At 30.4% G+C, this 22,741-nt stretch overlaps 2 protein-coding genes across 4 annotated transcripts in view; both read left to right on the forward strand.

The window, feature by feature from the left end:
- LOC145318833 (zwei Ig domain protein zig-8-like) overlaps positions 1–8,049 on the forward strand; it is an 80,610-nt gene extending 72,561 nt beyond the window's left edge. The window contains exons 8-13 of one of the 2 annotated variants that reach the window (XM_080160476.1): positions 1,242–1,290; positions 3,410–3,514; positions 5,773–5,846; positions 6,196–6,273; positions 6,541–6,592; positions 7,457–8,045. In XM_080160476.1, coding sequence (XP_080016602.1) covers positions 1,242–1,290; positions 3,410–3,514; positions 5,773–5,846; positions 6,196–6,273; positions 6,541–6,592; positions 7,457–7,514 — 416 coding nt within the window. In that variant the 3' untranslated portion in view covers positions 7,515–8,045. Of the gene's footprint in view, positions 1–1,241; positions 1,291–3,409; positions 3,515–5,772; positions 5,847–6,195; positions 6,274–6,540; positions 6,593–7,456 lie in introns of both variants that reach the window. The other variant, XM_080160477.1, reaches the window with a different exon arrangement.
- Positions 1–22,741, forward strand: part of Tudor-SN (Staphylococcal nuclease domain-containing protein 1) — a 472,363-nt gene that overhangs the window by 26,475 nt on the left and 423,147 nt on the right. The gene's annotated exons all lie outside the window — the stretch shown is intronic.

Genomic DNA, 22,741 nt, shown 5'->3' on the forward strand with positions numbered 1-22,741 from the left:
ATGTTATCCAACAGAGTAATGAAATTAAAAGTACCTTTACCTAAACATAAAGCTCTAGAAACTTTTCCTAATTTTTGCTTTGTTAAAATATGGAACAACCTAGACACTGCTATAAGGTGTGCTGAAACTAAAAATTCCACTAAAAATCTCATCAAAAAGAAAGCTTTAGATAAATATAAGAGTTTTAATTGTAATAAGCAAAAATGTTTTGTCTGTAAAAATAATTGAAATTTGCCTTAATTTACTATCAAAATTTGAATTTCTCTAACCCCATTGTATCATAGTGTAAATAGCATCATTAATACCTTACTATTTATTTATACTATTTAAACCTATTTATATGTTATATGTATATATCCAATTTAATTATCTGATTAAAATTTCTATGTAGCTAGAAACATTAAAAAATCATTTGAATATGTTTGTCTTAAATCGGTACTTCCAGCTTTTGCAACGGCCAACCCAGGTTATGAAAGTACCAAACTATGCATAAAATTTGTAAATATGTGTAAGAAATATTATTATCATTTTGTTTGCTTATGTTGAAATACATCTATCTATCTATCTATCTATTTTCAATTAAATTTTGAGACACGCAGTTTAATGAATTGGGCCCTCCAGAAAGGTTATAGGTCTTTTAAACCTGTTGTAAATTTTAGTAGGAATATGTTATACATTTCATACCAAACCAAACCATAGATGACTAATCAAGTAGATTGGTGGGTAAGTTCATACACTGTAAGTTTTACCAATCAAGATTTTATAAAAGTACCCAAAGTTTTAATACCAATTATTGATAGAACTATAAAACTTTGGTGACCAATTTCTTTATCTTCACTAATTTGAAAATTAGTTTGTTTAATGATTTTCCTCTAAAAAAAAACAATTAATTGCCATTTTAACAAGTTTAAATTAAAATTATTGAGAGAAAAAAATGTCATCTGCAATTTTATTTTTCTAATTAAAGTTTTGCACTTGACGTTTTTTATATGTTCTGTAAAAGTTTTGTAAAAAAAAAATTAAGGATAAAAAGATGTACTTCTCTAATTAAGATGATCAAAAGTACCCCATCCTTAGATTTACTTCCTGTTTTTTTCACAATTATATTTTATAAAAGACCGTTAAGCCAAAGAATGAGAAATTCTGTTTATCAAATATTAAGTTCCCATGTAATGTACAGTCCACAGTCCACTCCCTCCCTGAGAATTTAAATCTTACTAATATTTTTTATTTATTTTCAGAGGACCACAAAGACAGATTCTACAATCCAGGATCTAATATTCAACTAAGGTATAGATAGATACAAATAGATAGGTTGATAGATAGATATATTGGTAGATAGATAGAAAGACAGATTCTATAATCCAGGATGTAATATTCAACTAAGGTATAGATAGATAAATAGATAGGTTGATATAGATAGTTAGATAGATAGATAGATAGAAAGACAGATTCTATAATCCAGAATCTGATATTCATCTCAGGTATAGATAGATAAATAGAAAATTAAACTGCGAACCAAAAAAATAGGCAAATCCAAATTTTCAAAATTGCAGCTTCATTATTCATTTGGGACGGATTTACTGTAAATATAATATGTAGATGCATCTTTTTCTTACAAGTCTCCACCGTTGATTTTTTTTATTAATCAGCACCAATGAAGCAAAAGATCTCAAAAACAGCATTTTGGGTAAACACTGGTGAACCAAAAAGATATGCAAATCCAAAACAAATCAATGGAAAAACGATTTTTTTGCACTTTTCTTCTGTTTTAAAGATTGATTCTGATAAAATCATAATTTTTTAAAGGATTTATGCATTAATTATTATGAAATGTAGTATAAGGTAGAAATTAATGATTTTTTAAAATAAGAAATATTAGATAAAAAGAAATTCAATCCCTATCACTTTAGAGGTCAGCTGCTGACCTCCAGTTTAATGGATGTAGCCTAATACATGTTAAAGATAAAAATTACCCTGAAAAGTATACAAAAATGCTTTTTAATGTGTTAAAAAAAAACATTTTAAAATCTTGATTTTGAGGATGATGTCCTTTCAGATGCTCCTATTGGTGATGATGGTGAGCCAAATGTTATTTAAGTACATGCCCATTACAACAACTTGTCTATTAACCTATGTACCATTTTTTGTAGTCATAGCAATCTCCAATGGAGCCAACCGACAAGAAATATAAACATCTTCTAAAAACGACAGTATTTACCTTATGCATTTGAGTAATTAAAATTGCAATTTTTTTGTTTTTTAATCCTGCTTGGCTGGAGGCTGCTATGAATACAAAAATTGGACCATAGTTCAATATATAAGTTGTCATCATGGTCATGCACTTTGATAACATTTGGCTCACCATCACTACCCATAGGAGCATCTTAAAGGCCATCATCCTCAAAATCAAGATTTTAAAATGGATTTTTTTAACACATTAAAAATCATTTTTGTATACTTTTGGTAGTAATTATTATTTTCAATATGTATTTAGCTTCATCCATAAGACTGGAGGTCAGCAACTGTCCTCTAAAGTGATAGGGGTCGAATTTCTTTTTTTCAAATATTTCTTATTTTAAAAAATCATTAATTTATACCTTATACTACATTTCATAATAATTAATGCATAAATCCCTTAAAAAATTGTTAATTTATCAGAATCAATCTTTAAAACAGAAGAAAGATGCAAAATAATCGTTTTTCTATTGATTTGTTTTGGATTTGCATATCTTTTTGGTTCACCAGTTTTTACCCAAAATGCTGTTTTTGAGATCTTGTGCTTCAGTGGTGCTGATTAATAAAAAATTAACGGTGGAAACTTGTAACAAAAAGATGCATCTACATTTTATATTTACAGTAAAATCATCCTAAATGAATATTAAAGCTGCTATTCTGCAAATTCAGATTTGCCTATTTTTTTGGTTCGCAGTTTAGATAGATTGATTGATATTTAGATATAAAAATGAATATATGAATATTGAAACAAAGATAGATTATATAATCCAGGATCTAATATTTAACTAAGGTATACAATACATTGATAGATAGACAGATAGATACATACAAAGATAGATTCTATAATTATGAATCTCATATTCAACTAACGTATAATATATAGATAGATAGGAACCTAAGAGTTCCAGAAATCTATCTAACTATCTATCTCTTTAGATATTTTCTATATGTATATATCTATTTAGATTTGCTATAAGAAGAGAGCTAAAAAACACTCAGCATTTACACAGATATACATTATTTCTATATCTATCTACTTATCTATCTACTTGGCTGTTTCTATCTAGCTATGTCTTAAGAAGAGAGCTAAATATCCCACTCTGTATATACACATACATTTCATAATTCTATCTACTTATCTATCTATCTTACTATCTTTCTATGTATCTAGATGTGCCATAAGAAGAGAACTGAAGACCCCACTCAGTATCTACACAGATATACAATGGAGCAAAGATAAAGAACTAATAGACCTACATAATAGACAATCTGTAAGGTAAGTTGATTCATTAATAGATTAATTTATTGAGCATTTATTGGATGGGTCAACAGATTCATTGATAGAATAATTAATAGATTCATCAATAGATTCATTAACAGATGCATTGATAGATTAATTGATAAATTCACCAATAGATTCATCAATAAATTCATTGATATATAAATTGTTTTTTTGGTAATTTATCAAGAAATATATTGATAAGAATAATATCTAACTATCTATCTAATTATATATCTAACAATCTATTTATTGTTGTTACCCAAGTAGAAGTAGAAAGAATGGTATCAACCCTTATAGTCAAGAATAATATCTATCTATCTATCTAATTATATATCTAACTATCTATCTAGTGTTTGTACTCAAGTAGAAGCAGAAAGTATAGTATCACTATCAACCCTAGTAGTCAAGAATAAAATCCATCTATCTGTCTAATTATATATCTAACAATCTATTTATTGTTGGTACCCAAGTAGAAGCAGAAAGGATAGTATTTACCCTAGTAGTCAAGAATAATATCTATCTATCTATCTAATTATATACCTAACTATCTATGTAGTGTTTGTACCCAAGTAGAAGTAGAAAGAATAGTAACAACCCTAGTAGTCAAGAATAATATCCATTTATCTATCTAATTATATATCTAACTATCTATCTAGTGTTGGTACCCAAGTAGAAGCAGAAAGAATAGTAACAACCCTAGTAGTCAAGAAAAATATCCATCTATCTATCTAATTATATATCTAACTATTTATCTAATTATATATCTAACTATCTATCTAGTGTTGGTACCCAGGTAGAAGCAGAAAGAATAGTAACAACCCTAGTAGTCAAGAAAAATATCCATCTATCTATCTAATTATATATCTAACTATTTATCTAATTATATATCTAGCTATCTAACTAATTATATATCTAACTATCTATGTAGTGCTGGTACTCAAGTAGAAGCAGAAAGAATAGTATCAGCCCTAGTAGTCAAGAATATTATCCATCTATCTATCTAATTATATATCTAACTATCTATCTAGTGTTGGTACTCAAGTAGAAGCAGAAAGAATAGTATCAGCCCTAGTAGTCAAGAATATTATCCATCTATCTATCTAATTATATACCTAACTATCTATGTAGTGTTGGTATCCAAGTAGAAGCAGAAAGAATAGTATCAACCCTAGTAGTCAAGAATAATATCCATCTATCTATCTAATTATATATCTAACTATCTATATAGTGTTGGTACCCAAGTAGAAGCAGAAAGAATATTATCAGCCCTAGTAGTCAAGAATATTATCCATCTATCTATCTAACTATATATATAACTATCTATCTAGTGTTGGTACCCAGGTAAAAGCAGAAAGGATAGTATTAACCCTTATAGTCAAGAATAATATCCATCTATCTATCTAATTATATATCTAACTATCTATCTAGTGTTGGTACTCAAGTAGAAGCAGAAAGAAAAGTATCAACCTTTGTAGTCAAGAATAATATCCATTTATCTATCTAACTATCTATCTAACTATCTATCTAATTATATATCTAACTATATATATAGTGTTGTTACTCAATTAGAGGCTGAAAGAATAGTATCAACCCTAGTAGTAAAGAATATTATCCATTTATCTATCTAATTATATATCTAACTATATATCTAATTATATATCTAACTATCTATGTAGTGTTGGTATTCAAGTAGAGGCTGAAAGAATAGTATCAACCCTAGTAGTCAAGAATATTATCCATCTTCTATCTAATTATATATCTAACTATCTATCTAGTGTTGGTACCAAAGTAGAAGCAGAAAGGACAGTATTTACCCTAGTAGTCAAGAATAATATCTATCTATCTATCTATCTAATTATATATCTAACTAATTATCTAATTATAAAATCTAACTATCTATCTATATATATCTAACTATCTATCTAAATATATATATATATCTATCTATCTAGTGTTGGTACCCAGGTAGAAGCAGAAAGGATAGTATTAACCCTTATAGTCAAGAATAACATCCATCTATCTATCTAATTATATATCTAACTATCTATCTAGTGTTGGTACCCAGGTAGAAGCAGAAAGGATAGTATCAACCCTAGTAGTCAAGAATAATATCCATCTATCTATCTAACTATATATCTAACTATCTATCTAGTGTTGGTACCCAGGTAGAAGCAGAAAGGATAGTATCAACCCTAGTAGTCAAGAATAATATCCATCTATCTATCTAATTATATATCTAACTATCTATATAGTGTTGGTACCCAAGTAGAAGCAGAAAGGATAGTATCAACCCTAGTAGTCAAGAATGCAATGATCTCTGACACAGGTTGAGTACATTTTTTAAAAAGTAAAGCTTTTCTATGGCAAAGATATGTATGTACATCAAGAAAAAATTAATCATATTTTGAGAGAAACACTAAAAACTAGGGATCAGTTCTTTAATTTGCAAGATTATGGTGGACTGACAGACATACTTTCTGCTTCTTTAATTTAATAATAGTGTTTTCTCACATTGTAATATAAACAGCTTTCCGCGGATATAAAAATGTACAATATATTAGAAAACTGGATGTAATAGGATGATAGACATAGTTTTTTCATTTGGACGAGAACCGGTTCTAATCCATTAGATATCATTTTGAATTAATACAAGAAAACTATTTTTTTCATTTTAGGGGTGTACACCTGTTCCCTGCCCCACCTAGGCAACACTAGTTTCCCCAGGGCATCAGTACCTGTTCATGTTATACAAGGTAAGATACCTAGATGTCTTGCTATCTGTCTAGCTATCTAGTCTCCCCAGGTAATCTGTACCTGTTCATGTTATACAATGTAAGATATTTAGATGTCTTGCTTTCTGTCTAGCTATCTAGTTTCCCCAGGACATCTTTACCTGTTCATGTTAAACAAGATATCTAGAAGTCTTGCTATCTGTCTAGCTATCTAGATGTCTTGTCATCTGTCTAGCTTAGCTATATCTAAGGCTAGATATATATACTAAAGTTATTTTTTCTTATTAGGTGACCACTTAGCTGTTTATGGATCTTCACAATTTTATACATGTAATAACAGGTAATGTTGAATTAGTTTGTTTGTGTAGCCATAGTTTCTAGTAGCCATAATGGTTGTATAGATAACATGTCCTTATTAACTATTAAAAATCCAAACATATTCAATAATCTCCCTTCTTCTTACAAAGCCAGGGGGAAGTTGCGTGGTTATTATTGCATATGAGAAATTTAAGTCAACATATGGAGATTTAAACTTGAACTTTCATCACCGTAGCTATGATTTTCCTCAAATAGCATATTGAGCAATGAAACCCCCTTATTATCTATATTATCAATTGAAAATAAGGATGAGGGGCTCTTTTCCAATAGCTAATTCCTGCGGTGCCCAAACCCTAATTACGTTCTCAATAAAAACTAACCTAACTTGACATAAAGTCAAATTATATTAATTTTGATAAAGTCTAACCTACGTAAAATAAACTAATTTAAAATAGAGGGAGAAAAATGAGAAAAAAAGAAATTAAGAAAAAGAAAGGGAAAGAGTGATAGCAATATGTATAATTAGTGCATTAGTTACAAATAAATTTATTATTTCAGACATACAGACGAACATACATATTCACTAATAGAGTAGCTTTGCTACTAAAAACTAATAATAATGTTTTACAGTATGGCTGAGAACCAGTTTTAATCCAGCGGATATATATCGGTTCTCAGCCATACTGAAAAATCATGTTTTACATTGTATTACAGACATTTATCTGCAAATAATAAAATCTAAAAATATTTAATTCATACCAGTTTTGTTAGCTAGGGCCTTTGGCCTCTCGGGACTAAGAAAACTAGTCTAAATTATTTTTTATTTTAATATCCGCGGAAAGCTGTCTATAATACGATGCAATAAATTACTAAATTATTATTTCAGAATCCTTGTAACAGTTTTGATCTGCCTTCTTCTATGTACCAAGAGTGTCCTTGTTTAAATATAGAATTATAAACAGTGTAGCTACTCTATATAAAGGTAGGGTATGTACGTCTATGTACCATGAGTGTCCTTGTTTAAATATATCTATGATACAAAGTAGAATGGTGTCCGTCTGAATAAAGCTTTAGATCTTTGTAACATCTATGCCGATTGGGCTCTACTCTTCAGGGAATATACCTATTGGTCCTATTTTCTTGGGGGGTGGGACACCCCCAGTGAAAATAAGAATCTCCCCCACCCAAAAAAAAATATTTATTTTTTTATTGTTTGTAAAAAAAACAGTACAAAACCACCACCGCAACATGGGGCAAGGCCCCCATATGACCACCCATCCAAAAAAAATATTTAAAATTTTTTTATATACTGCAAACAACCTGAGTTTAATTTATACGAAATTAGATTTTTTTTGTATGCAACGAAAAACCTGGGTATATTTTTCTCGTATTCATTCGAATCCGGTGGATAGGAACCGGTTCTCATCCTTACGAAAAAAAACATGTCTAGCATCTTATTACATCCAGCTTTCTACGAATATAAAAATGTTTAATCATAAGATTAAAACCAGTTTTAATCTTATAAGTGTACATTCTATATCCGCGGAAAGCCGTTTATAATACGATGAAAGAAATAACTATTATAATATCTCTTAGCTTTAAGGAAAATTCTATATACCATTACCTCATAAGACGAAGCCACTAGTAAATATATATATAGCATAGCTACTCTTTATAAAGGTAGGGGGTATGTAAGTCTAAATGTCGAAAAGAACGTCAATCATTGTTAAAATAAATCGCTTTGCTACTTATGGATTTATCATTTTGTTTATTTGAATTATATTTCAGCTATAATATAATAAAATTTATTACAACCTGAAGAAGTTTAAAAAGTGTTATGTATATTAATAGATCAAAAATCGTTTAAAATGTGCTTTTTTGATTTTTTCATTGTATTATTTATTAGATGTTATTTGCACTTGAAAAATATTAAGATAGGTTTGCTAATATTAAATAGATCTATCTATTGAATAAATATAAGCTTACCTATTAAAACGTTTGAATCATGTTATGGAAACGAAGTAGCGGATTTCGTCGTATTTACACAGTAGCTTTTCTCTTATTTCTAGTCCCTGTGGGGGTTCTAAACCTGCGGGGAAAATTTCCTAACCCTGTGGGGTAAACAAAAACATTTACCTAACCTAATCTAAAATAACCTAAAATAAACAAAAACTACTTACGACTGAACCTGCTACTTAGTTTGCTTTTGTGATTACATCCATTTATTAATTTTTTTTTCACTGTAAAAAAATCAACTAATTAATATATACTTTTTATACTTTTGAAATCAACTTTTTTTTCTTGATTTTTCGATAAAAATTTGTATTATAATCTAAGCTATTAATTGTAATATCGTGTATATACGAGGAACAAAAGAAAGATGTCCCTTAATGTATTAAAGTAAGTTTAACATAATGATTAAGAGATCGATTGGGAATAAACTAAACTTTTTAGTTTACTTTGAGGTTCGTAAAATTATTTTTGTTATATATAAAGTGGGAAATTATTCAAAAAGTACCCAATGCTGAGAGAATACGTTCTAAAACTTTCAGAATAGCTTAATATCCCCTGGATAAGTACCGGTTCTCAGCTGAATTGAAAAATCATCGTATTACAGACAATGTTCTATGAATATTGAAAAAAATATGATAATATTAATTCCGGTTTTGATAGCCCGAAACTTCGGCTAACAAAACTGGTTTAATCTTATAATTTTACATTTTAATATCCGCGGAAAGCTATTTATAATACGATGCAATAAATAACTATTCTTGACTGCATTGAGGAAAAGTGTAAAATATGAAAACCTTGTGCACTGGTGACCCCCTCCTCCTTGCTTTTTAAATTGAAAATAAATAGGAGAGGGGGGGGGCTCTAAAACTTCTGGGCTATCCAATTATCAGTATAACCCAACCTAACCTAACCTGACCTAAAATAATATACAAACAAACGAAATACTTCACCCCCTCCCCCTATTTTATTTTCAATTTATTTAACAAATAAGGGTTGGGGTTAACAGTGCTTAACAAGGTATTTTGTGTGAAATCACAGAATACTTTGTAATTTTTGTCAGAACCAATGAGATACAAAAATTTTATATATTCTAGAAAAAAAAATAACAAGGATGACATAATTCAAAAGTAGCGAAATTGAAAATCCCATGATGTTGAAAATAATACTGTAAATTACACTGGTACTTAAAAATGTGGTTTATTTTTTATTAAATTTTGATAGGATAGTTAGTAATAGACTAACTTTTAAGCAATAATTTTAATGTACTTAAGGGTGAATTTGAAAAATCATCATTGAGAATGCATATAATCTTAACATCCATTGTCTTATCCCTTAAGATCATAGCATAGCTTGACTTTTTTTGATGATTTTAACATGTATGAATAAAAGCTAACCGTTCTGCCTTATAATCGGACAGACAAACAAATATAAATAAATATAGAGTAGTTTCTTTACTTACTATAAAAAACATTTTATTTAAAACTCCTGCTTATAAATTATATATGTTGTAATAAAAAAATAAATGAAATAATATACTGGGGGCGCAATTTAAATTTAACCTTTCTTTTAACCAAACTTTAGATTATTTTACTTATTTAAACTTTTTTTTAGTAAAAATAATTTGTGTTTTAACCTCAGCTTGGGTTAGGTTAGGTTATATTGGGTACAGGATAGCCCCGCAGAGGTTAGGATAAAGTATTTCAATATATTTCAAAGCTACAGGGGATGTGGGGGGGATTCTGTGCTCGCTAAGCACTCTGAGGGGAAGCACTGATTTTATTATTTTGTAAAACATAGTGTTTATCTTTATTTATTGACAATTTCAAAATTTAAGTTGCGCCCTTTGTAAAATTCATATGTATCATAAACGTAACAATAAAATTGAATATTTCATTATATGTAAATTTTATCATAACTTTTCATATAAATTAGAATAAAAAGCCCAAACAACTACAAATAAAAGTGTTTTATTTTAACCCTTACAGATCGGGGGGGGGGGTCATATTGACCCCCCCCCTCTAGTTTTTTCAATGTCATTTTTTTTGTAGGTAAGATAGAGAGTTGTGACTTCATGACTTTTTAAGTTTAGTAATTATACGTCGGCAAGAGTTGATTTTATTAGGATATCTGGTCTGTGTCGGTCGTGGTGTCCTGTCAAAGTCGGTTGGGTAGCACCAAAATCAAAAAAAAATTCTAAATAAATCTTAATTTCTACATTATGACCTTTGTGTATAAGGTAGAAACCTAAAATTTTTTTGGTGAATATTGAGATATCAATGACCTTATGAGAAAAGTGGTGCTATGACCGTTTGACCGCACCCTGACCGACTTTATGACCGATTTTTGTCCGGCTTTTACTACAGACATATATCATGAATATCGTGGCTTCTATTGCAGCTAGAGACCTATAATTTTTTTTGGTAAATCCTTGAGCAACAGTCAACAGATAAAAATATTAATTGGCGCCGCCAACCGCCGTTTTACCGCCGTAACCGCCGAAAATAGCGGTTTCCGTTATTTGCCGTTTTTCGGCGATGATCAGAAAAAGTAATTTTTTTGTTATGAAAAATAAAAGTTCGTCCTAAAATTTGGTCATCCTAGCTGCAAAATTGGCCGCTCTACAGCTGTTTTAAAATTTAGCGGCTGGCCGCTTAAAAGCGGCTAAGGAGCGGCCTGACCGCTATGACTAGAAAAAGTAATTTTCTCTAAAAATACACATGAACCACCAGAAAAAAATTTTACGTCTTTATCTGTAACAGAAGCCGAGATAGAGGGGGGGGTCAATATGACCCCCCCCCCCCCCCCCCGATCTATTAAGGTGGGAATTGGGGCCCGATCTGTAAGGGTTAATTCTTATCATAAAGTAACAGGATGTGTGTTTGTGTGTGTGTTTGTATGTTTGTACCGAAGGATCTAAAATAAGAAATTGAATTATTAAATTCGACTTTCTCTTCCTCAAGTGCCCCTAGAGGCCTCTAGGGGCGTAGCCGCTAGTTTTTATTATAAAGTAACAGGATCTGTTTTTGTGTGTCTGTTTGTACAGAAGGATCTAGCTATCTGCTGAACCGATACGGCCCTCCTTTATAATTTATCTTCTCATTGATCCTCGGAGGGTTTGTAACTATTTTTGGAAGGGGTACCAATAACCTCAAAAGAGAAATGGCCCTCCAATTTTCTTTCTTTAAGACTGAAATTGAAAGTTGTAGGGATCGAATCCACCCCCAGATAAAGATTCAATGAAGGTACTCAAAGTTTTTAATCAAATGCAAAAAAAAAACTTTGAGGGACAATATATTTTATATTTCAATGTCCCCTCCCTCCCTGTGGATGGATAGAGAAGGTGTTAAAACTTTAACAAACTCTTGACATTTGGTTTTCAGAATTCAGGGGCTGGTTCTAAGCCATTTTTGTACATCACTGTCACACCTTAAACAAGGATGAAAAATTAACGTTCTCTTATTTGTTGGCTTAACAACTTTGGGTACTTTTATGGTTGGTTGGTTAATTAAGTTGAGTGTTCGAACGTTTGCAACTACTAATTATAATCTACAGAAGGGTTAATTTTTTATTTATTATCATTGAGGATGTGCATCCTTTTTTTTTCATTGTCTTATCTCTTTAGATCCCAGTATACTATTGCTAGTATTTAAAACATTATAAAATGGAAGAGCTAAAGTATAAATATTATGCCTAAATTTCATAGGAACCCACAAAAAAGTCTAAAACCTGTAGGATGACTGCAAACAATGACTGTAAACTTTCAAGATAATAGAATCTTCATGGAATGGTAGAAAAAAAGCATGACGATTCTAAAACGTCAAATTAACGGCAAGAATTATCCGTTGCGGACCAAACCCTTATCAAAGGAAAGACTGAAGCCTCATGTGATATTATATATTAAAATAGCTTAAAACCTGCCCCAGTATAATTGAAACAGTGACCTACTTTTAAAAACTAAAATATACTCAAAAGATAACTCTAGTTGTTATATAACCAGGGTGGGCGAGGACATTATAAGGCTGTTTAATACACTAGTCCCCCTTGTTTTATAATAACGTTTTCTTCTTTGTTGGACGAACCACTTTGGGCATTTTGATTGGTTAGTTCATTAAGTTAAGTGTCCAAACATTTCAACCCTTAACTGTAATCTACAGAATAAGTAATCATCAATAGGTACATACATCAATTTATCGGCTATTGTCTTATCCCTTTGTATACCATAATATAACTTCACCAACTGTTTATGAGAAGTAATAGGTTGTCTGTTTGTTTGTAATGAAGGATCTCATTAACCGCTGGACTAAAATATTCTGATTTACAGGAAATCTTTTTAGAAGACCCAGGTTGGTAAATAGATAGATAGATAGATAGATTGATGGATAAATAGATATACAAATAAATATATACGGTGCATTATTTGCCAAATGTACCACTTTTCTGCACTACCTCTCCGATTTTGTTAATACTCTATATTTTGGTCCATTGGGTGATTCAAGGATGCTGGATGGCCAAAAAAAAGTTTCAGAGTCCCTGGATGTCTAGATATCTAGCTATCTATGAAGGTAGGTAACAAAAATTTAAAAAACACCCATTTTTTCACAATTTTAAAAATAAATTTTTTCATCAATCTTACATCCAACCTATACATTTTATACACCAAAATGATCGTTTATTCATGTAAAAAGCGCACATAATGCTATTTTGGCCAAAACTCTAATTTTACAGGGTGTCCAACAAAAAGTGTATTTTGGATATCTAGCGTAATACCCAAAATACCTGTCCAAAAAAAATCATTTTTTTTGGCTTAAATCCTGTGTTTTATCTGTGGGCATATGTGGTATATAATGGTTCGGAGGACCCGGGACTATAAGGTTGTCAAATTTCATTTTGGAACACCCTGTAAATGTGATTTTTGTGTCTGTAGAGCTAAAACTTGGACCAAATTGGCTATTTTTTTCAAATTACTCTAATATGTGTCTTAGTATGTTTGGCCATAGTGTTTTCTGACCAGATCAAGATTTTCCTATTTTTTGGACACCCTGTATTTTCAAAAAAAGAGAAAAAATTTTTTTGTTTTTTTTTAAATTTTTTTTCTATTTTTAAGTTACTTAAAACTGTCATATAGATACAGATTTTGACTAATAACAATAATATTTGCCTATTTTACAAATTTTTACACTTTTGGGACACCCTGTGCATGTTTTTGAAAAATGATGGTTTTTGCCCATTTTTGGGAGGAAGGAGTCGTTTTAAGGCCATAGACTATTTCTTCATTTTTGTAGAACTTTTCAAGATACATCATTTGTTATTTATGCAAAAAGCGCAAAAACCGAACCGTTTTGCCGTTATTCACTGCCAAAGGCGGAATTTTTTACGTTTTTTGCCGTTCCCGAGGATTTAATGCGCATTTTAGGTAGGAAGACGTTGATTTTTCAAGATTACTCTGAAATACTTTTATTTAGGAAATTTAATTTTCTAAAATTCATATTAAGTCAAATTTTTTGTGCAGCTAACCGTTTTTCGTCGAGATGGATTTCAATTGTTAAAACAAGAAAATGAGATGTATATAATATAAATAATTGCTATAACATAAGTAATAAAAGAAACATAAACCATGTGCATTTGAAATTCCTTTTGACAAAAATCAGTTGGATATACAAAAATTTTTACTTCACATGAAATTTAGTAAAATAAAATGCCTAAATAAAAGTATTTCACAGTTATCTTAAAAAATCAACGTCTTCCTACCTAAAATGCGCATTAAATCCTCGGGAACGGCAAAAAACGTAAAAAATTCCGCCTTTGGCAGTGAATAACGGCAAAACGGTTCGGTTTTTGCGCTTTTGGCATAAATAACAAATGATGTATCTTGAAAAGTTCTACAAAAATGAGAAATAGTCTATGGCCTTAAAACGACTCCTTCCTCCCAAAACTGGGCAAAAACCATCATTTTTCAAAAACATGCACAGGGTGTCCCAAAAGTGTAAAAATTTGTAAAATAGGCAAATATTATTGTTATTAGTCAAAATCTGTATCTATATGACAGTTTTAAGTAACTTAAAAATAGAAAAAAAATTTAAAAAAAAACAAAAAAAATTTTTCCCTTTTTTTGAAAATACAGGGTGTCCAAAAAATAGGAAAATCTTGATCTGGTCAGAAAACACTATGGCCAAACATACTAAGACACATATTAGAAAAATTTGAAAAAAATAGCCAATTTGGACCAAGTTTTAGCTCTACAGACACAAAAATCACATTTACAGGGTGTTCCAAAATGAAATTTGACAACCTTATAGTCCCGGGTCCTCCGAACCATTATATACCACATATGCCCACAGATAAAACACAGGATTTAAGCCAAAAAAAATGATTTTTTTTGGACAGGTATTTTGGGTATTACGCTAGATATCCAAAATACACTTTTTGTTGGACACCCTGTAAAATTAGAGATTTGGCCAAAATAGCATTTTGTGCGCTTTTTACATGAATAAACGATCATTTTGGTGTATAAAATGTATAGGTTGGATGTAAGAGTGATGAAAAAATTTATTTTTAAAATTGTGAAAAAATGGGTGTTTTTTAAATTTTTGTTACCTACCTTCATAGATAGCTAGATATCTAGACATCCAGGGACTCTGAAACTTTTTTTTGGCCATCCAGCATCCTTGAATCACCCAACGGACCAAAATATAGAGTATTAACAAAATTGGAGAGGTAGTGCAGAAAAGTGGTACATTTGGCAAATAATGCACCATACATATATGATCAATTAGAAAAGAATATAGATAGACTGGTTGATCGACCAATAGATAAATAGATAGATAGATAGATCAAAAGTAGGTATTAAGTCAATTTAGAACAAGAATTGGGCCAAAATTAAAACTTATTGGCTAGGATTGTTTTCTAGAGTTAAGGGAATTGATTTAAAATATAATAAAGATGAGGGGGGGGGGGGGGTTCAGGGTATTCAAATTAATAATTTATTGCATCGTAATATAGACAGCTTTTTCGTATAGTAAAACGATAAATTATATGATTAATATCTGTTTTGTTAGACCCAAAGGGCCTAATGTATAGTCTAACACATATGGTATTAATTTCATGATTTTCATTTTATAATTCGTAAAAAATTGTCTAAAAAACAATGCGTTACATGTCCTGGTACATTTAGAGTAATCTTCTCTAGATATCGCCAAGTGCCTGTAATAGCCAGGGAGGAAGGGCACATTGGACTGTTTAATACACTTGTCCCCAAAGTTTTATTATGACGTTACCTATTGCGTTGGCACAACATTTTGTTTGTTACTTTTGTTGAATTTTGATTGGTTGATTCATTAAGTTAAATGTCCAAACGTCTCAACCACTCATTTATTTTAGAGGTAATTTTGTGTATTACTATTGGGGTTGTACAACAATTTATAAGTCTTTGTCTTAACCCTTTAGATCCGTGTGTAATATAAGTCCTACAATATATATAATATATATGTAATTGTATAGCTAACAAGACATATGATTGAAACTAATTGGTGCAGATATTATCAGACAGGGTCTAAAGGGATAAGACAATGGCCGATAAATTGATGTACCTCCCAAATGATAAAACACAAAATTAGTGATTAAAACTTTTGAACACTCAACTTAATGAACTAACCGATCACAATTAAAGAAAAGTTCCCAAAGTTGCTAAGCCGACGAATGCGAAAACGTTATTATAAAACTTTGGGGGACCAGTGTAATAAACAGACCAATGTCCACTTCCTTCCTGATAATAAGATCATAGAGAAAAAACATACCTTTTTAATTTCTGAAATGCCTTATCCATTTATTTCCAAAAACTTTCTTATTCTCTATTCCACTTTACATAATTCTATAAAAAGATTGGTTTCTCCCCTTTTCTTTCATTCAAAAAAAGTTATAACGGCTTAGGTTCCCAAAGACTATGTTTCATTGCAGAGGATCCTAAAAATATATGATAAATTGCATCCAAATTATGAGAAACAAAATAACCCCTTCAGTAGATTAAAGTTATTCATGTAAAAGTTTGTTTATTTATTATTTTTTTTTTCTTTCAATGGTTTAATGTATTTTTTAAAGCTCTACATAAATAGATAAATACCTACACCCCTAGAGGCCTTAATAAACCTTTCCAGCTTTTATGAGAAGCTACACTATAATGGAAAGCGAGATACTTCGGTACAAAGAGACAGAAAAACATCCTCTTACTTTTATATAAATATATGTTTTTTTAACTTTATTTTCTGAAATTAAATATTTTGGATGTGTACATCTTTGTTTCATTGCCCCATATTGGCAAATTAGCATATTCTAATTTGTATAGAATGCACTGAAGGACTGACCCTTTAAGTTGTTCTCTATCTATTAATCTATCTATATATCTTTCTGTATATTTATTAATCTATTTAATATATTCTAATTTATTTAGAATGCATTGACTCATTGATTGACCCTTTGATTTGTACTCAATCTATCTATCAATCTGTCTATCTATTTACATCTATTTACCTTTATATCTATATATATCTATGTATCTTTCTATATATTTATCTGTCTATAAATCTATCTATTATATTCTAATTTGTTTAGAATGCATTGACTCATTGATTGCCCCTTTGATTTGTACTCAATCTATCTATCAATCTGTCTATCTATTTATATCTATTTATCTTTATATCTATACATATCTATGTATCTTTCTATATATTTATCTATCTAGCAATCTATTTAATATATTCTAATTTGTATAGAAGGCATTAAACGACTGTTTGATCTTTGATTTTTACTTGATCGTTCAATCTATAAATCTATCTATATCTACATATCTTTCTATCTATCTATCTATTATTCTAGTAAACATATTCTTATTTTATATAGAATGCATAATGACTGATTTGTATATCAATCTATATCTATACATCTTTTTATCTGTGTAATTAATATATTCTAATTTGTTTAGATTGCAAACTGACTAACTGATTGACTGGCTATCTAATTTTTCTATCTATTTATCTATCTATTATATTCTAATTTATTTAGAATACATTAAATCACTGACACTTTGATTTGTGCTCTTTCAGTGGCGTGCACAGGGTCTGGTCAGGACACTTTAACAATTAAAAATCGAGAAAAATAAATTCAAGGGAATTGATAATTCAATTCATCCATCCATATATTTATATATCAAACCATACTCTCAAGTTATCCTTTTATATATCAATAAATCAATCTATCTATCAATTAATCTATTTAACATTTTCTTTAACATGCTAAAAAGCCACTAGCATATGATATTCTAATAATGAGAATACAACCTATGTTTTATTATATGAAGAAGTAAGGATTTTTTGTCTGTAGTTTAAGATGTCCATATTGAACCGATTGAGTTCTCCATTTAATTGAAGTTTTGGCTATTTAGTTTTCATATCTAAGTTTAGATTTAGGCTTTTTTCCTACTTTCCTTACTCATTCAATACAGATCTCCTAGATGTTAGGAGCACAGCCGCTAGTATATCTTTCTAATAAAGAAACAGGATGTTTTTATGCTTGTTCGTCTGTTTGTACCAAAAGATCTCGCTATACTCTTAACCGATATGATTCTTCTTTACAGGAAAGCTTCTCAAGCGTCCAAGGAAGGTTTATAACTATTTTAGGGGAGGGTACCCGCAATCGACCCAATAAAAAATCACCCCCCCCCCCCCCCCCCAAGAACATCCCTAAAGAAATTGACAGGCCAACACATTAGAATATTACTTTCTATAGAGGTACTAAACTTTGGATAAAATAAAATTAGGTTAAAGAATGCAAAAATACAGGAATAATATGGGATAAGATAATGAACAATAAATATATTCAGAGCCCCACTGACGATAAACAAGATTTTGGAAAGATGAGACACAGCTATTAAACAAATGAAGATTTAAAAATATACCCAAAAAGAGTTTTAGTCTAAAGAAGTGTTTATAAAACTTTAATTTATAGTCCAATGTTCCCTTCTTATGTGGCAAAAAAATCAAGCAATGTCCACTCCCTCTCTGGTAGATTTTTTTATTTTTTTTTTGTCAATATTTGTTTTCATTCAGGAAGGAAGCTCTGTATTTTTGCACTTTGGCATTTATCTACCCAAGGCTGGTTTCAAGAAATTTATATCATTAGTGTCATAGTAGAAATACAAGACTAAAGATGTTAATATGAAAATAATCATATAAGTAGAAGTAGAATGTTTTAGCCCATAAACAGGCACAACTGTTATCTGTTGGATGTTAAATGATTATAATTTCTTGGTGGTCTTAGGTTGATTAATTGTGCTGTTATGTTAATTAACTTGGGGACTATGGAAACCATATTCAATCTTTTATAGTGGGGTCATACTGATTAGGTTTCTAGATTGATTGATTTTGATAGAAATAGATAGACAGATATATAGATAGATATATAGATTTTAAAAAATTTTGAGTACCCAAAGTTTTTATGCCAACCTGTAATTCTTTGAGTAACAGTGAAATATACGGTTCAATGTCCCTTCACACCTCGACTTTTTTCTGAATACCCCATCCTTTCCTAACTTTGAGTGTGAGACTAAAATAATTAGCACCAACGATTAATCACATTAAAAGCAATTATCAAATCACGGAGTTAGGGGATATTGGAATGCAAATTAACTAACGTTTTATAATCACGTATTTTGTTCGTTAGCTCAAATACAATGGATACTTTTATTGAATTTTGATCAGCTGGTTTCAACTCATAACATTTATATAATCAGATATTTTATGTAATCCTTGTATAATAGAAACATTATTTTTGTGGATTAAGGATCTCGCTAACCGCTTAACTAATATGTACTTTACATAATTGTTTATTTTTATGCAAACCTGCGCTCTTTGTTTTATGTTTATATACAGAAATTAATAAAGTTTTACAATTAATGATAATAGGCTGCAGTTGCTAAACAGTTACCTGCTTATGCCAACATCAAAGTGTATTCGAAAAAAAATCACGAAACCTATACATAATTTCAGCTGTTGTTTGGGGTCAACAAATCGTAGAGTTGACGACCTCTACACCTGCCCCTAAAAATTAGTTTAGATTTATTTTGCTTGTTTGTTAAACCTTATTCCTGAGCGGTTACACTTGTTCCGTTTTCTGGTTCCTCCTTCGGCCTTTAGAGCCCTGAGGGTTCTCAAATCGTTCTCTCAAAAACAGCTGTTGTCCATATTCTAGACTACACAAAAAAGAACAGGTTTTTCTAGTAGAATATAAATTTTGGCCTTTTTCAAGTCTTTTCCATTCAAATGGTTTGAGAGTTTCTGTATACATAGTTCTTAATTAATTACAATTTAGCTTATCATTTTAGGTCCAGGGAAGGTTTATAACGTTTTTGAAAGAGACTACCTCCACTTTCCCAACAAAAATCACTCTCAGAAACTTCTAACCCAAGAGCCTCTAAAGGTTTCTTGAGCGAAGCCGCTGGTAGGATGAATAAAGAATATATTTTTCCAAGGAATCATTTTCCTAAGAAAACAGTAAGTTGTTTTTTTTTATCTAGAATTTTGTCTGTAAAAATTCAGTGAATACCAAATATGTATTTATTTACTTATCATAAAATTCAATTTTTTGGGACTTGAAATTTGCTATGACCCTAGGGGTAAATAAAGATTTATGTAAAAAGATATGTGGCGGGGGAGTTTTTTTTAGGGATGCTTATTATAGGTAGGGTGGAGATACCCTCCCTCAAAATAGTTATAAACATTTAGGACTTATAGGAAGCTAGATTGTTAAGGATGCCTATTGGTGCAGCGGTAAGCGAGAAAAATATTGGAACAAACAGACACAGATCCTGTTACTTTTATGTAAATATACTTGCGGCGGCGCCCATTAAGGCCTCTAGGGACACTAAGGGATGGGGGGAGGGGTGTGTTTACCCTCCAACCTTCAATTATAGTTTTTTAAATATTTTGAATTTAAGGGGGGGGGGGGGGTATTTTTCTATACACTGGGAGGGTGGAAATACCACCGCAAAAACGAGTTTAAAAACTTGCCTTCTGAAACAAATATTGGGTTGTTCAACGGGGTACTGTCCAAACTTTTCAACCAATGATTAAAATTTTTAGAAGACGAAATGTTGTTTGTCAGAATTATTTCACAAGGAATACTAGCTTTTGTGATATTTTGCATATTCTTTTCTTTTTTATGACAACTAAACATCTGCTATTTAACATACTCTGTCTGTTTGTCCATTACATGATTTTTTGCGCTTCACTACTTATGGATGTTGTCATCCTTGTTTATTTACTAAATACATGTTGTAATTAATAATTTATATATTGTTGTACTTTATTTGAAAAATTAAAACTTTAGGGAAAGTTATTAATTTAATTAACTTTCCTCTAAACCCAGAGATCTTAAGGGATAAAACAATGGACGATAAATTGATGTACATCCCCAATGGTGATAAATAAAATTACTACTTTTGCTGAAAAAGTAATTAGTTGAAAAGATTTTACACTTCTAGTTTGGAGCCAAACCATCATAATTCAATAAACTTGATTATAAAATTTTGGGTACCAGTATAACTTATTTCCCAATGTCCCCTACCACCCTGACTAAATTTATTGTTTAGTTTTAGTACAATTAAAAAAGGGCAAGTAGTTTCCATTTAATTGAAAGTGGACAACAAACAAAGTAGTTTAGGTTAGGTCAGGTTAGTTTAAGTAAAGGCTTGGATAACCCCAAAGGGCAAGAGTTTCATGTCAAATCTAGAATCAGTTGAAAACTGAACTGAGGGTGGGGAGGAGGGGTAATATGATCTATTCATTGTTTAATTTATTATACAGATATTATTCTATATTGATTCTATCCTTGTCTTTATTTTTGTAATTGTTCTATTAAGATTAATTAGTAGCAGTTTAACTTCACATAGCATTTAATAATACTAAAACAAATCATATACTTGTACTTTCTGGTATTAACTAAATATCTAGTACTTGACTGTTTAAGGAATTATTATGATAAATTTGAAATTGGTAGGACAATTCGAACATTCCTAAATTAACGATTAGAGCTATCTGTTACGAATGGACCAATAGTAAAAGTAAAATATTTTTGACCTTTTATGTTTTTTGTTTTTACATTTAGAAGCTAACATAGTATTGAATTGAAAACATAAAGTAAGAAAAATAAGTTGCAGTTTTGATATTCTCTTTTATTCGAATATCACGAATATGCATACATTTTCTAGTCATAAAGAATCTTTGCTCCTCAAATAAACATACCAAAGGTTAGAATGAATTCTAAGTTTTTAATAACAAAATTCATTAATATTTAATAATAGTAATAGTTATTTCTCGTATCGTATTATAAACGGCTTTCCGAGGATATAGAATGTACAATTATAAGATTAAAACTAGTTTTTTTAGCCCCGAGGTACCGGAGGCACCGGCTAAAAAAACTGGTTTTAATCTTATGATTGTACATTTCTATATTCGTAGAAAACTGGATATAATACGATGCTAGGCATAGTTTTTTCGTATGGATGAGAACCGGTTCCTGTCCATCGGATTCGAATGAATACGAGAATAGTATATTATAGTATAATAGTATATTTTATTCAGAATAATATATTTTATTTAGAGTTTTTTTTTTAATTAAGGTTTCTAACTACCCTTCTCAAGGTTAGAACTATTGGTTGAAAAGTTTTTACACTATTAGTTTGGAACCAACCAATCAAATTCAATAGAAGTATCCAAAGTTTTGCATTATTAGTTTGGAACCAACCAATCAAAATTTAATAATATTGTCCAAAGTATTGGTGCTAAAGGTGTCATAAAACTTTGGGTACTAGTGTATTTTACAGTTCATTACAATTCAACCTTAAAGTATAATTTAATTTTTTGGGGGTTATGAAAAATCTTAACCCTGTTAAATAAATGCTTCAGACATTAAAAGTACAGACCACAGGAGGGGGAGGGGGTTGAAGGACATGGTCCCCAAACTTTTCTAACCACATTCTCACACTCATTTTCTTCAAACCTAAATTTTGCTTAGTTGGGTCAAACAACCATTCCACATATAGGGTAATTTTGGTTATTATAAATGGGGATTTAAAAATATATCGTCCATTGTCTTATCCCATAAGATCCCT

This window comes from Acartia tonsa, chromosome 5 (genome assembly GCF_053477335.1).
Source record: "Acartia tonsa isolate MP-2025a chromosome 5, ASM5347733v1, whole genome shotgun sequence".
In the NCBI taxonomy this organism is placed as follows: Eukaryota; Metazoa; Arthropoda; class Copepoda; order Calanoida; family Acartiidae; genus Acartia; species Acartia tonsa.